General features: G+C 42.5%; 1 protein-coding gene across 5 annotated transcripts in view; it reads left to right on the forward strand.

The window, feature by feature from the left end:
- Positions 1-16,449, forward strand: part of ABCC5 (ATP binding cassette subfamily C member 5) — a 79,930-nt gene that overhangs the window by 46,597 nt on the left and 16,884 nt on the right. For all 5 annotated transcript variants that reach the window (XM_052642517.1, XM_052642797.1, XM_052642595.1 and 2 more), the window contains 10 exons: positions 445-588; positions 1,371-1,473; positions 4,850-5,034; positions 5,424-5,570; positions 5,842-5,971; positions 7,443-7,596; positions 7,688-7,816; positions 9,537-9,723; positions 11,413-11,502; positions 13,690-13,879. In XM_052642517.1, coding sequence (XP_052498477.1) covers positions 445-588; positions 1,371-1,473; positions 4,850-5,034; positions 5,424-5,570; positions 5,842-5,971; positions 7,443-7,596; positions 7,688-7,816; positions 9,537-9,723; positions 11,413-11,502; positions 13,690-13,879 — 1,459 coding nt within the window. The remainder of the gene's footprint in view (positions 1-444; positions 589-1,370; positions 1,474-4,849; positions 5,035-5,423; positions 5,571-5,841; positions 5,972-7,442; positions 7,597-7,687; positions 7,817-9,536; positions 9,724-11,412; positions 11,503-13,689; positions 13,880-16,449) is intronic.

Below are 16,449 nucleotides of genomic sequence, written 5' to 3' on the forward strand. Positions count from 1 at the left end.
TTGCTTATGTTGTCAAGTTTAGGGGGCTAACCCCCCATTCTGCCACAGAAAGTCTAATTATGCGTACTTCTGCGTCTAGTAAAGGGATGTAAAGTTTAATATAAGACTGTGTGGCTTCATCAGCAGATTTATATCAAAAACTGGAGAACCTGCTTTTTGAACTATATCACAAGACAGGATAAACTAAAGCAGGAGTTCTCAGTCTTAGCTCTCTGTTGTGGGGGCCTGTCCTGTGCATCCCTGGCATCTATCTACCAGATGGCAGTAGTACCCCCTCCCCCCCCACCAAATTATAACAATCAAAAATGTCTCCAGATATTGCCAAGTGTCCCCTGGGGGGGCTTGGTCACCTCCAGGTGAGACCTGCTGAAGTAAGGTATAGGTGTTTGGATGTATTTGCACAAATAATCAGCCACACTACGTTGTCCCTGTCTTTGTCTCCAGTACCTGGCTGACTGTGATGAGGTGATCTTCATGAAAGAGGGCTGTATTACAGAAAGAGGCACTCATGAGGAATTGATGAATCTAAATGGTGATTACGCTACTATTTTTAATAACCTGTTGCTGGGAGAGACACCCCCAGTTGAGGTAAGATTTGCATGGTGTGTGTGTGTGTCTTTCTAGTGAGAGACAGATGTTACCATAGTGAATGATGGAGAAATCTCTACTGAACTCATTGTCTGTGTCTTGCTGGTAGGGGCCTTGTTTTCCAGTGACCAGACTACTATGCTTTAGTCCACACACTGGTTCTGTTCTAGGAGGGCAGGACTGTGGGACTAGAGAACCAGGGTCTTCTGTCACTGAGAATTCATCAGTGAGGCAATGACAAGGAAAAGGATGTGGGCTCCGTGTGTGCTATTGTTCAGTCGTAACTCAGTTTCTTAAACTCTATTAAATCCTAACCAGAGCATTACGAAAGCTCCTTTCTTAACAATCAAATGAATAATGTGGCAGGGAAGAGACATTAAATCCTGCATACATTTGAAAATTATCCATGGTGTCTTGGCTGCCAAGTTGGCACTTATTAACTAGCACCGACTATGTCCCAATTACTGGTTTAGGCACTTTATAGATGTCATCCAGCTGATACTTTGCACAAGTTAGAGTGGATAAGAATAGCATAAAGTCTACTGTGTTTGGAATTTAGGTCTTTAGTGACTTTGGGGAGAGCAGGGTCTATGGAATGGCTGGAACTCAGACCTCAAAGATGTCAGGAGTTAGGGAAGTTACATAAGTTAACTTTTAAGAAGTTGGAATGTCTCTTTTCAATAAGAGCAGCAACTCCATGGATGATTTGCTAAATGTCCTTTGGACATTTATCTGAATGGCCATATCATGATAACTGGAGACACTTTTTTTTTTTTTATTAGATTAATTCAAAAAAGGAAACCAGTGGTTCACAGAAGAAAACACAAGAGAAGGGTCCTAAAACAGGATCAGTAAAGAAGGAGAAAGCAGTGAAGCCAGAGGAAGGTAATGAACCTTTTTGAGAATTGTCATTAAAGTTTTTGCTTTTGTTTTGTTTTGGCATTTTATTTGCATATATGTATTACATCCCTAGAAAAAGGATCCCATGGTTTTCCCTCTAGTGTGTTTTCACACGCTTGCCTTTTCATGGTCCATGATGCCAGATGAGATTGTCATTGTACAATGACATTGTACAATGAAAATGATGGGATGGGGGCTCCCGTTTTTCCACATATTTGAGTTGCCCATCATATCTAGGGCTGATCCCTCCTCACTTGTTTAACCTGTCCATGAGGTTCACAGTAATTTTCCCAGCCCGGTGATCATCAGTTAAATTTGCCATTATAACCACACTTCACCATCAAGTCAAAAGCCTGATGATGACTGTGGCACATGGACTGGTAAGAACCTGGTGCTTGCCTCTCTTTTTGGCATTGATGATGCTCTTGAGGTCATCAGCCAGCCAGGGTGTTCATGAACGCCAGTACGGCAGTGCAGATGCAGAAAGATGATGTAAAGTGTGTCGTTAAAGTTTATCGGAAATTATGCCATGTAGCACTTCATGCTGCCTGATACCATTGTCTGTTGTGGAACACCTGGCCTTATATTTCTAGAATAACAAGATTCTTATATGATTATTGGGAGACCATGAGGCAACTTCTGTTTGCTCAAATAGACCAAGGCAATAAAAATGACCTTTACTCCTATGCCTTTTTTTGCTGTGCAGGGTGGAGTGAGGTGTAGGTAGTCATAGCTGAGTCATCTTGACTACGGAAAAATTAAATCATGGGTAGAGGTATACTTTTCTTTCCTGTGATTCATCTCTGCTCTTTAAAAGTCGTGCCAATCAAAGCAAAGGCATGCCAGCTCTAAGAATGCCCACATCCTCAGTTAACCCCCCTCTGCCCCCTCCCCTGGTACAACGATCACTCCTTGGCTTGTCCCAAGCAGGCACCAGCAGGGCTGTGGTGAAGAGTTACAGCCAAGATTTTTCCTGCTTGATTTTCCTATCCAGACTCCTTGGTCCTGTTTTTTAAACCCTTCATCTTATCAACCAAAACAAATCTTGAGAGTTAGAGAAGCTGTTTGCAATACCTTAGGCATTTTCACTTTTGTAACTAATAAATAGAAATGCATTCCTGTTTTAAAGTTATTTCTTCTGTGTTACCTTCTCACCTGACATGTTGAATTCAGGACCTTTTTTTTCTGGTTTGCCGTGTTGTTTTCATTTCCTTGGTCTTAAAACCGCAGCAGACATTGGGTGTTAGGAGTTGACCATACTGATTCTTTTCTTTCTTTTAATAAGCCGTGTATGAGCTCTTGAATTCAGGTGTGATTGGAGATACCTTACTCTCACAAAGCAAACACAGCACAGAAGGCTGAAACGTCTGTCAATTCCTGCCACAGGCAGTAGGAAAAAACAGAATGTCTTTAGGAGACATGTGACCTAGAGACTCTCACTGTAAAGTGGTCTCATTATAAAGAGGCCTGTGTGGCTTGTTCCAAGATAATTGCACAGCATGTGTGATAAAGAGGTGGGGCTTTCTCTGTATTCTCTTGTCAACATCAATCTCCTGACCAGTCCAGGGAGCCCCTAGGAAATATCCTTAAATGTTTTTTCTCCTCCCACAGACAGTCACCACATCCTACTGAATTTACTTCCTAAATACTCCATCCCCATGGCCACAACCCTGGTTTTCAGTCAGTCAGTTCAGTTGCTCAGTTGTGTCTGACTCTTTGTGATCCCATGTACTGCAGCACGCCAGGCTTCCCTGTCCATCACCAACTCCTGGAGCTGACTCAAACTCATGTCCATCAAGTCAGTGATGGCAGCCAGCCATCTCATCCTCTGTCATCTCCTTTTCCTCCTGCCTTCAGTCTTTTCCAGCATCAGGGTCTTTTCCAATGAGTCCGTTCTTCACATCAGGTGGCCAAAGTATTGGAGCTTCAGCTTTAGCATCAGTCCTTCCAATGAGTATTCAGGACTGATTTCCTTTAGGATTGAGTGGTTTGATCTCCTTACTGTCCAGGGGACTCTCAAGAGTCTTCTCCAACACCACAGTTCAAAAGCACCAATTCTTCGGTGCTCAGCTTTCTTTATGGTCCAACTCTCACGTCCATACACGACTAGTAGAAAAACTGTAGCTTTGACTAGACAGATCTTTGTCAGCAGAGTAATGTCTCTGCTTTTTAATATGCTGTCTAGGTTGGTCATAGCTTTGCTTTCAAGGAGCAAGCATCTTAATTTCATGGCTGCAGTCACCATCTGCAGTGATTTTGGAGCCCAAGAAAATAACCCTGGTTCTGACCTTTATCATCTCCCACCAAGACTGTTAACAGTTGCCTCCTTTTAAATCTGTCCTCCACATGAACAACTAGGAGATCTAATTAAAAACAGGAGACCAGCCAACTGCCTGGGGCCTGAGGCCTTTCAGTGGCTTCCCAGTTTCAAAGCAGCATTTTAAAAATCTTTTTCCTGATGTGGCACAGATAGAAAATCCATTCTTTGTCTGAGATGCTGGGATGCATGAAAGAGGCTGCCTGAGGTGGCTGGTCTGGCCATCCCAAGCCCATCTCCTACAGTAGGGCTGGGAGTCAAATCTCTACATCCCTGTAGCCCATTCTCTTGAGAAGTTCTTGTCGGAAGGATAATCTTCAAATGCCTTTATCCTCTGACCACAGCCTGCTTAATCAGCCTTATCTCCCACCACTCCTTAGGCACACAGAATGTTCTAGCCATGCTGAATTGGATATCTGTGTATACTGATTTCCTGTTTCCTCACACCTACGCCCATGATTTCCCCACCTGGCTGACTCTGGCTTACCTTTCAATATGGGGATTTTTCCTGGCAGTCCAGTGGGTAGGACTCCACACTTTCATTGCAGAGGGTGTAGGTTCAACCCTGATAGGGGAACTAAAATCCGAGTCATGCTGTGCAGCTGGAAAAAAAAAAAAAAGACATAATATGGACCACATAGAAAGTCTCACCTGGAACCTCCCTGCTAAGCCCCTCACAGCTCCCCCAAGTAGGTTAGGTGCACTTCTTGAATGTCCCCATGCTGCCCTGCAAGTAGTTCCAGCATTGGGGTTAGCACATTTTATTATAATTTTGTACTTATTTATCTGTATGTGGATGAACTGAGCCAGGGACCTGGTCTTAATCCTCTTTGCCTCTCCAGGGCTTATTCCTGGGCCTGGTTCATAGTAGGTACCTGGTAGATAGATATTAAATGGATAAATGAATGCCCCTGGAAAGGGAGAAATAATTCCAACCTAGAGCTCTGTGAAACTGTGGGCTTTGGTTCTACTCTTCTACAGGTGACTTCGTTTTGGAAAAGCAGCTTTTCCTTTCTGAATTGCGTTTCTCTTTTCCTCACCTAGGGCAGCTCGTGCAAATGGAAGAGAAGGGGCAGGGCTCTGTGCCCTGGTCAGTGTATGGTGTCTATATCCAGGCTGCTGGGGGCCCTTTGGCGTTCCTGGTCATTCTGTCCCTTTTCATGCTGAATGTGGGCAGCACTGCTTTCAGCAACTGGTGGTTGAGTTTCTGGATCAAGCAAGGAAGTGGGGTAAGATTCCTCATTGATGGGAAAATTGTATGTCTAATAATATGGCCGTCTCTTCATATTCCCTGGCTCATCTTAGGGAAAGTGCTCTAGTTTTCTGTTAAAAGAGGTAATTAAACCCAGGATTAAAGAGATGAGTCCCTAAGATAACCTCACCAGGTAGTTGCTCCCTGACCAACTCACAGAGCAGTAGCGCTTACCAGGAGTGCATCTACAGGCTGTCTGTTGTCATTAGAGAAGAGAGGGGGAACAGGCAAAGCCTGCCTTGTGTTTATCTCTGCCAGCTCCCAGAGTTTGTTTCCTGTACTCTGCCTTGAGCCAAGAGTGGCCCTGACAAGGGCTTCTTGGATGTCCCTAAGGGTCTTGCCTCACAGAGCCTTGCTTCCAAACAGAACACCACGGTGACTCAAGAAAACAGGACATCTGTGAGCAACAGCATGAAGGATAATCCTCTCATGCACTACTATGCCAGCATCTACGCCCTCTCCATGGCAGTCATGCTGATCCTGAAAGCTGTTCGCGGAGTGGTCTTTGTCAAGGTATGCACTGGGGCCTCTGCTCCTCTTCTCCCTGGTGGCTGTGTGGTCAGGCTTCTGGCCTGGCACCTCTTGGGTTTATTCTGAGTTGGGGAGCTCCTCTGAAGCAGGATCCCTCTTGCCCAAGTGACCTGCATCCCATAGCCTTAGCCCTTTCCGGTTAGCCACCTCCTTCTTCCATAGCCACTTGCCCTTCTCTGGCTTTGGATCCATGGAGTGGGTACTGAGCCTGCTGAGTCCTGAGTCTCTGATTGCTCTGTACTCTGCTCCTCAGGGCACATTGCGAGCCTCCTCCCGGCTCCATGATGAGCTTTTCCGAAGAATCCTTCGAAGCCCTATGAAGTTTTTTGACACTACCCCCACAGGAAGAATTCTCAACAGGTTTTCCAAAGACATGGATGAAGGTATTTCTCACTGCTTCTCTCTGTTGTGCTCCAGAGCACGAACCCCCCAGCACAGTGGCTGCAATATTTGCATCAGAAACATGTTAGCTTGGGCATTTTCTCCATGTTGCAATTTCTCTTTAGGCTAAGAACCTATCTGATTTTTCATCTTTCATGTGAGCTCTTATTTGATCTTATTTAACCTGAAAACCAGTTCAGAGGGCTGAGCATAAAGGCTTTGGACAGGGTGTCTGAGAGTCCAAAAGACATATTTACTTGTGGGTGGTGCGTAGGTTCCTGGACAGGTTTGCTGGATGCTGAATGCTTCATGGTCTGTGCCAGCACCAGAACTTAAATACCCTTGACCCTTGAACAACGGGGTGGTTGAGTCTGAGGATATGAAACTGTGGGTGAGGAACCACATCTATGGAGGGCTGACTGTAGATTACATGCAGAGTTTTGACTGCATGGAGGGTCTGTGCCTCTAACCCCCATGTTATTCAAAGGTCAACTGTACTCCCATAGCCCGTAATAATAGTGATGCTACCTGACCTTTTTTGAGGGCTTACTATGTTACAAGCAGTTTTACATGCATTATCCTAGCCATCATAGCAGTCCCATGAGGTGTGGGTATCATTTCACCCACCGAATGCATGGGAAAGCTGATATCTAGAAAGGCTGACTAGCTCAAGATGGCACAACTATTAAATAGCAAGCTGGGAATTGAGCTCAGATCTTTTTGACCCCAGAACTAATGCTTTTAACTACTTACTGTGCTGCCTCCATAGAAGGAGTTTGTTTCACATGTTGATAGGCCAATGTATAGCTATGGCCAGAGGTAACAAGAGATCGAGACCATCACTGATACACAAAACAGTGATACACATGTGAGTAATATGATCACGTTTGTATTAAACTCACATATGCACAGATGAATAGGAAAGAGACTGCTGAAAATCAGTGGTATCAACATGTTTCAGATTTGTATGAAAATAGGTTGGGGGGAGGAGATGTCCAAAATGGGCGAAGAAAATGTTAACTCTTGGAGGTTCTATATTCTTCCAGTTTTTTGTATGTTTTAAATTTTTGTGTATGTTTAAAATTTTCCATGAAAAGTTTCTTAAATGTTAGCAGCAGTTCATTCATATTGGTAAGAATAAGACTAAGTTTATTTAATTTTTTGCATATTTATTTTCCAAATATTTTATAGCAAACATATATTCCTTTGCAAAGTGGGAAATGTTTAAGGGGGTTGGGCAGCACAGTGAAACAAAAAGAGGACACAGGTGAGAAAGATCACTTAGATGCTCTTGGGACAAGAAGAATTAGAGCAACTACATTTCCAGATTTTTGTTTGGTCAGACTGTTTAAAATACAAAAAAAGTCACAAATTTCAGATATGGCTCTTTGGGAGCCTCTTTTTGTTTTTTTAAAAATTCTGGCGGTTTATGGATCCCAGCATCTGACACATGTTCCTTTACCGTTTCCCCAGTCGACGTGCGCCTGCCGTTCCAGGCCGAGATGTTCATTCAGAACGTCATCTTGGTGTTCTTCTGTGTTGGAATGATCGCAGGAGTTTTCCCATGGTTCCTCGTGGCAGTGGGGCCCCTTGTCATCCTCTTTTCAATTCTGCACATTGTCTCCAGGTAAACAGGAAGTCTTTGTGTCTTTCAGTGCCAAGGGTGAAGCCGGAGTTGCCAGTCCACCCCTCTGACACAGAACTCGCTCTCTCTCCAGGGTCCTGATCCGAGAGCTGAAGCGTCTAGATAATATCACACAGTCACCTTTCCTCTCCCACATCACATCCAGCATACAGGGCCTTGCCACCATCCACGCCTACAACAAAGGGCAGGAATTTCTGCACAGGTTAGTTCCATGGGGGCCAGAGGGCTCATCAGGGAGCCAACATCTCAGCATTTAATGAGAGTTTAAGAAGCCTTTCAAAGTCAAAATTGGGGATTATAAAGCTCATTACAAGAGTATTAGTGATTTAATGATCTCTGCTGATTAAGATTCACTTGCTTTGTGGAACTCCCTTCTGAGAAAATGGGAAGACAAAAACAGATTTGGAGTCTTCATTAGCTTTCAGTTCTGAATGGCTATATTTGACAGAGTTTTGCTCCTTTTTTTTTCTTGGAAAAGTAAGATATTCATAGACAATAGATTGACATTTTATTTAGTTGTTAATATTGTTTGTGTGAGAAATTTCTATACTTATATAGTCATTGTGGAGATTTATGTTAACTAGAGATTGAACTAGACTAAATGTCCTTCAGTAGAAGACTGGTTAAATAGGCTATGGTGTCCCCATATAATGGAATATTATGTGACCCCTAAAAAGAATGAGACTGCTTCCTAGGTATTGATGTGGAATGATCTCCAAGTTATATTAGATGAAAGAGCAAGATACAGATGTGCATGTATAGTTTGCTCCTTTAAATATGTGTCTATAACATTTAGAATATCTGAAAGAACACACAGGAAACTAACAGCTGCCACTGGACAGTGGAAGTGAGTAGCTGGAGGAGGGCAGGAGAAAGACTGACTTTTCATGGTAAAACTTTTTGTACCTTGTGAATATTCTGTCTTATAGAGTATATAGTTCATCCCAAAAATTAAGTAATTAACGTTAAAAAGTAACTCTAGGATAGAAAGGTTTGGTTAAATAATTCTGAAAAATCTATCCTAACTTTAAGCAAGCAAAGAGTAAAATATGTTGACCATGTGCATGTGTAGGTATGTACCCACATAAACGTGAGGGCATTGGAAAAAATACCGGGAGGAAATGCAGCAGAATATGGATTCTGGTTTTAGCTGAGTGGTGAGAGTACTGGAATTTTACATTTCCCTCTTTTTTATTGTGTTTCCTAAATTTTCTCTAAAGTGCACATATCTTCTTATAAGGAGGAAAGGGATTTTCTTTAAGGCAAAGTATCTTTGCCTACCCAGGCCTCCCACTCTGGAGTTCTAGTTGTGTGTGACCCCAGACCCTCAGGTGGGCTGAGAGCTGCTCTCTAGGACCCCTGATGACAGAGGGTCTCCTTCCTGCAGTGACAAAGGTTGTCTCAGTCTTTCTGTTCTGGTTTAACTCACTCACTGCTTCTGGTTCTTTGCTCCATGGCCTTGGGAAACAAGTATGTCAGCAGACCATTTCCACTTTCTCGCATTCAGTCCAAGAGTCTTTTTTCTGCTCTTGTGCCATTTCTGCAGTTTGCATTTGTAACCTCTCTTTCCTCAAAAAAATGACCACTGACCTAAAACAATTCTCTAAAGCTTAAACAGCCTCTTCATTTGGTCTTCTTCCCTCTTGCTTTCCCTGTGCTGTTGAAGTAGATATGTTTTTCCTAGTATCTGGAATATGTTTCTTTCAAAGGGTAAAACTAGGAAACCGCTGTGTCTTCCTGTGTGTGGAGCCTGGAATACTCTGCACTCCTTAAGTTTCCATATCACTCTCCTGGTTACAAGCAATAGTGTTATACTTTAGCATTAGCCCTCTACCCAGAACTCACCAGTGCTTTGGCATCCTCCATGACTGGGGTTGTGTGGTACTTTATTTACTTTATTAGGTGTTCTGTCTTCCTCACAGGTACCAGGAGCTACTGGATAACAACCAGAGTCCTTTCTTCCTGTTCACTTGTGCGATGCGGTGGCTGGCGGTGCGGCTGGACCTAATCAGCATTGCCCTGATCACCACCACTGGGCTGATGATTGTTCTCATGCATGGGCAGATTCCCCCAGCATATGCAGGGCTTGCCATCTCCTATGCTGTGCAGGTTAGTCTTTGGGATGAGGGCATTGTCTTTCTCATACATTGGCCTAGGAGAGGCCTGGTAGGCGGCTCTGCCCTAAGCTGTTGTTTTACCTCTGGCTCCTAGAGCTTCTCCCCATCTGCTTTGGCAGTAGCACTGTGGACTGGAACACAGTCAGCCCTCCACTTCCCCGAGTTCTGCATCCATAGAGTCAACCAACTGCAAACCAAAGATATTTGGGTGGGGAAATTCCAGATAGTTCCCCAAACTGAATTTACTGTAGATGTACAACTATTTATGTAGCACATTGTATTTATAACTATTTACCAAGTCTTTACATTGCATTAGGTATTATAAGTAATCTAGAGATGACTTAAAGGATACAGGAGAATGTCTGTAGGTTGTAGGCAATTACTAGGCCATTTTATATAAGGGGCTTGAGCATCCTTGGATTTTTGACAGAATCCTGGAACCAATTCCCCACGAATGCTAAAGGTTGACTTTATGGGAATGAAGGGATTTAACTCTGTTGCATGTGTTTATGAAGTAGGTGCTGTATTTTCTTAAATAAATAGATTTTGAAAATTGTTTCTTAATTGTAGATTTATGTCTTCACTAACCTTTCTTCTCTGGCCTCTTCCTAGTCTTCTAAGAAATACATATCCTCAATATACTACTTCTGTGTGTTTTATTTTCAGGCCCCAAATTTTCCCAGTACTGTTACATATGTAAACCTTTTTGGTGCTTAGGGATGGTTGAAGGTCTTCAAATAGCTCAGAGAACAGCAGAGAACTTAGCACTGACTAGACAATTAAAGATGATAAAGAATTGTTACTAAATTTTTTAAGAGATGGTAGTGGTTTTCAAGGAGATTTTAAATTTTAGAGAGATAGGAGCTGAAGTATTTATGGATAAGACTTAGGCTATATGAGATTTGATTCCAGATATATGGAAGGATGGGGTGGTACAGATGAAACAATGCTGGTTGTAAGTTGATAATTTTTTTAAGATGAATGTTTGATACGTGGGAGCCCATTATACTGTCCTCTCTATTCTTGTATATGTTTGACATTTTTCTATATTGGAAAGATAAAAATGAGTGGCCAAAGGAAACCTAAGAAGAGATCTATATCTTTACAGATACTCAAAGGTATTTGTCCATGTCTCACAGACTTAACTTGATTCTTGGAGGGCTGGGGGTGGGGCATGGGAGAAATCTGTGTTATCTATACTTCTGTTTCAGAGTACTCAGTCTGGGGTGCACAGACTGGGGCTCTGCATTCAGTTTTGGCCCAGTCTCATTTCTGCTAACCTTCCTGGAAGCATTCTCACTGCTGCTCACAGGTTGATACAGTCTCCATTTATTGTTGCTGCTATATCCAGGTATAGGTGCAATTATGAAGCCCAGAAACTATTCAGCTACAGCTGAATTTCTGGAAATGTATAAACAGACAGAAAGCCTTTAGGTGTAGAAAAGTTAGTGCCAGTACTGCAGTGCCACCTGGATTCACTGAGAGTTGCAGTTGACTGGGGGCTATTAGGCATTGTCTTAAACATTTAAAGAATGATTTGGTCCCTAAAGCCAGCTGCTGTCTATCCACAGTTAGTTCTCACAATTGAGTTGTGATCCCTGAGGTGAAGGAGGTTTGCTGGCATTCCCTTGGTGTATATTAATAATAAATTCTCTCTTGGATTGTTGTTTTCCATGATCAGTTGACAGGGCTGTTCCAGTTTACTGTCAGACTGGCATCGGAGACAGAAGCTCGCTTCACCTCAGTGGAGAGGATCGACCACTACATCAAGGTCAGGCTCCTGAGGCCTTCTGCTGCAGTCTGACTTTTCGGGCAGCAGTTTTACCCTTTCACCGCCTGGAATAAATGTCCCAGGAAGATGCTTGTTTTCTCTGCCTCATCTTGTCCCACAGGAGAGGCAGCATCTCTCCAGTATGCATGGAATGCAAAAGAGAATATCATAAGATTTTCCTAAGTATATTTGTGAATTGTGGTCTGATTGAGAACTTACATTCATCATCTAATTTCCAAAGTGTTCCTAACCTCATTAATTCAGTTAAGCAGACGAATGTAACATTTTCCTTATACTATTTAAAACCAGGTGTTATTTCAAGTCTTAGTCTAGTTCATTTGGTTCTTAACCAGGGATGGCCATCAGAGTCCCATATGGAGCTTGAGGCAAAGACTAACATGGGCCTCATCTCTAAAGATTCTGATGCAATAGGTTTGAGATAGGACCCAGACTTCTGGAGTTTCAGTGGCTCCATGCCTAATTCTATACTGTGTTCACAGTTCAGAAACCAGTTAACTGCATTGGTACTGAGATGATCCAGCTCTTCCCACCTTCCCCCAGGAACCCCTGCAGTCCTGCAGTGGGGCGGTATCTTCCTCCTAGTTCAAGGTCTGAAAGCAATTTTCTGCAGAGAGAAACAGCAATTTTCTTGAGTAGTTAATATTCTCACGTTGAACTCATTTCTCAGGAGTTACTTATTTTACAAACTGCCCAGAGACTTTTTTTTCCACTTATATCATCATTTACATGGGCAGAATACATTCCAACTTCCAACTAGAATATTGACTTACAAACACTGTTTTGAAGAACTGCCATTTCACTGAGAACTAGTATGTTATGTAACTGCTTTTTCTAGCAGGGACATGTCCCACTGATTTGTTTTGGCAATGAACCTGATCAGTTGTAGGATATTTCTTAAACTTATAAATGACTGTTATCAGGAAGAATGGCAGATAGCTATCTGATAAATCTGCTAATAGCCATTTATGTTTATACATGAGCCACTTGGCTGGGTACTCTGGTCTGTGGGCAGTTTGTGACTGTACATGTTGTGTTTGATTTAGTATCACTGTTGGTGTGGGTCTCTTGCTGGAAAGGTCAGGGTGATGGTCAGCCATGGTACAGAGTGTACTTTGCACAAATCAGTCACATTCCTGAGAACTGGTTCCCTGCTGCCCATCCACAGCCTGGAAGCCTGTCCCAACACAGAGTTTTAGACTTGAGTCCCTACCCGCAGCCACCAGAGCACTGCAGTCTTTGACCTTTACTTCCCTGTGAGGCTATAGGCTCCATGACTAATCGCCAGAGAGTTTTAAAAACATGGGGAGGTGTGACTATAGCTGGCCAAAATTACCCAATAATTATTATTAAGCACAACATTATTAAGCTGGAATGGATTTCTAAAATCATCTAATCCAGTCCCTAGAGTTTACACATGAGAAACTAAGACAAAGACTGAAGAATTGGTGTATCCAGTTCACGCAGCTGTTAGTGGTAGAGTTGGGATTAGTGTCTGAGTCTCCTGGATTGACTGAGATGGCTCAGGGTGCTAGGCTATCATTAAATGTTCCATGAATGCTAGTTTTGCTTCTTTGAGTTTCAGTTCAGTTCAGTTCAGTTGCTCAGCCGTGTCCGACTCTTTGCGACCCCATGAATTGCAGCACACCAGGCCTGCCTGTCCATCACCAACTCCCAGAGTTCACTCAGACTCACGTCCATCGAGTCAGTGATGCCATCCAGCCATCTCATCCTCTGTTGTCCCGTTCTTCTTCTGCCTCCAATCCCTCCCAGCATCAGAGTCTTTTCCAATGAGTCAACTCTTCGCATGAGGTGGCCAAAGTACTGGAGTTTCAGCTTTAGCATCATTCCTTCCAAAGAAAGGCCATTGGTTTTCAAATGATGGAACCCTGTTTCAAGGGGAATGTTTTCAAAGAATTCCACTAAAATCTGCTGTGGCTAAAGAGGGATAGAAGGCCATTGTAAACTGCCAAGGGTAGAGGCAATTGTTCTCTGTCTCTGTTTATTGGTGATGAGCGTTTACTGCCAGGGACTCTTTCGCAGCAAGGGAACACGGCAGCAGCTCTTTCTATGGTTGCTATGGGTATCCTGGTCTTACTTCTGTGACAAAACCTTGCAGCTACCCTAGAATCTGTGGTCAGTCTGAACTGGCCTTTTCTGTCTCCCCAGACTCTATCTTTGGAAGCACCTGCCAGAATTAAGAACAAGGCTCCCTCCCCTGACTGGCCCCAGGAAGGAGAGATCACCTTTGAGAATGCAGAGATGAGGTACCAAGAAAATCTCCCTCTGGTCCTGAAGAAAGTGTCCTTCACCATCAAACCCAAGGAGAAGATTGGCATCGTGGGTCGAACAGGATCAGGTAAGGATCCCCTCTCTGAAGAAACATTTGAATCAACCAGAGTCAAGTTTAGGGCCCACGATTTGCTGCTTATTGAATATCACTCTCATCTCTTCAAACCAGATTCCTGTTAAATGAGTAATTAGTGTCTCACATCTCTGAAACCACTTTTTTTTTTCTTCCCACATGATTTTTATTTAGTTGCAATCATAGGATATGTATGGAGTAGGGAATGGAAAACCAATTCAACATTCTTGCCTAGGAAATTCCATGGACAGAGGAGCCTGGCAGACTACAGTCCATGGGGTTGCCAAGAGTCAGACATGACTGACCATGTGAGCATGTGTGCACACACACAGGATATGTAAAAGATGGTGTTATACTTTTTAAATTTAATTTTCATAAGGTGAAACCACTTTTTGAGGTTTATTTTCAACACTGCTTCAAAACATTTAATATTTTTTCTAATCATCAAAGTATACATTCTCAATGCAGAGCACTTGAAACGTGTCAGTTCAGTTCAGTTCAGTTGCTCGGCCTCCTTGTCCATCACCAGGTCCCGGGGCTTGTTCAAACTCATGTCCATCGAGTCAGTGATGCCATCCAACCATCTCATCCTCTGTCATCCCCTTCTCCTCCTGCCTTCAATCTCTCCTAGCACAGGGTCTTTTCCAATGAGTCAGTTCTTCACCGCAGGTGGCCAAAGTATTGGAGCTTCAGCTTCAGCATTAGTCCTTCCAGTGAATATTCAGGACTGATTCCCTTTAGGATTGACTGTTTGATTTCTTTGCAAAGGGACTCTCAAGCATTTTCTCCAACACCACAGTTCAAAAGCGTCAATTCTTTGGTGCTCAACTTTCTTGTGGCCCAACTCTAACATCCATACATGACTACTAAAAACACCATAGTTTTGACAAGATGGACCTTTGTTGGCAAAGTAATGTCTCTGCTTTTCAATATGCTGTCTAGGTTGGTCATAATTTTTCTTCCAAGGAGCAATTTCATGGCTGCAGTCACCATCTGCATTGATTTTGGAGCCCAAGAAAATAAAGTCTGTTACTGTTTCCATTCTTTCCCCATCTATGAAGTGCCATCTATGCCATGAAGTGATGGGCCCAAGTGCCATGATCATAATTTTTTGAATGTTGAGTTTTAAACCAGCTTTTTCACTCTCCTCTTTCACTTTTATCAAGAGGCTCTTCAGTTCCTCTTCACTTTCTGCCATAAGGGTGGTGTCATCTGCATATCTGAGGTTATTGATATTTCTCCCAGCAAACTTGATTCCAGCTTATGCTTCATCCAGCCCAGCATTTTGCATTACGTACTCTGCATATAAGTTAAATAAGCAGAGTGACAGTATACAGCCTTGATGTACTCTTTCCTAATTTGGAACCAGTCGGTTGTTCCATGTCCGGTTCTAACTGTTGCTTCTTGACCTGCATACAGATTTCTCAGGAAGCAGGTAAAGTGGTCTGGTATTCCCATCTCTTGAAGAATTTTCCAGTTTGTTGTGATCCACACAGTTAAAGGCTTTGGCTTAGTCAATAAAGCAGAAGTAGAATATTTCTGGAAACGTATAGCAAAGTACAAAAGGTGAAAGGTACACATAACTCCACTACCCAGAGATAATTAACTGCTAGCATTTTGGTGGATATCTTATTAGGCTATCAACAAATGTATTTTACAAAAATGAGGTACTTTTACCCACACTGTTTCATGGCCTATTTATAAAATTACCACGTATTTTCCATGTCAATTAATATTCTATGACATGATTTCTATGCAGTATGACATAAAATTCTGTTTTATGGATATATCATAATTTATATTAACCCAGATCCAATTGAAGGGCAGTGAGTTGTTGTCAATTTTTTGCTTTTATGAATAGCACCACAGCAACATCCTTATTTCTATGAAGTCAAAATATACAAAAAGCTTAAGGTCTTTGTGATGTATTACAAGTATAGTCTCGTATTTATTAGAAGGCAACATAGCTCTAAATAAGGATTCTGTGTTTCTTCGAAGACAGAAATTATTTGAGTTCCCTACTGTTCTTAGAAATGTGTTTCTTTCCGCCTTTCTTTCCTGAATAACATTTCAAGATTGAGTCTTGGCTTCTTTCACTAACCTGTTCACCCTTGTGTAAGAGTTCTCTCTGAGTCACTTCTCTTGAGCTTTCTGGGCTCTATGCTCCCTTGGCACCAAAACTCCTTTAGCTTTTTTTTTTTCTTGCCATTAAAAAATAGTCTTTTCTAGTCAATTTACTTTAAAGAATGTGGTAAGCAGAAAAGAAAAAGCTATTTCCTGCTCCCTCTTTGAAGGCATTATTTCACGTCAAAACAAGATTCGGCCTCTAGGTTTTTACACTGGAGAGAGAATGCCCAGCCATGAGGGTGACTGTACCCGTGGCTCTTACTTTGCTCCCTCCCATAAATTCCCTCTGCTGCATTGGTCCCCTAGGGGTACACTGCTCACCTAAAACCTCTGACCTCCCTTCTTGTGATGTCCTTTTAACACACTAAGACAGATCAAAATTTTCACCAAGACTTTATTAAAGTATAAGTAGATGAGAAATAAAAATAAAATAATTC

Source organism: Budorcas taxicolor, chromosome 1 (assembly GCF_023091745.1).
Source record: "Budorcas taxicolor isolate Tak-1 chromosome 1, Takin1.1, whole genome shotgun sequence".
NCBI lineage: Eukaryota > Metazoa > Chordata > Mammalia > Artiodactyla > Bovidae > Budorcas > Budorcas taxicolor.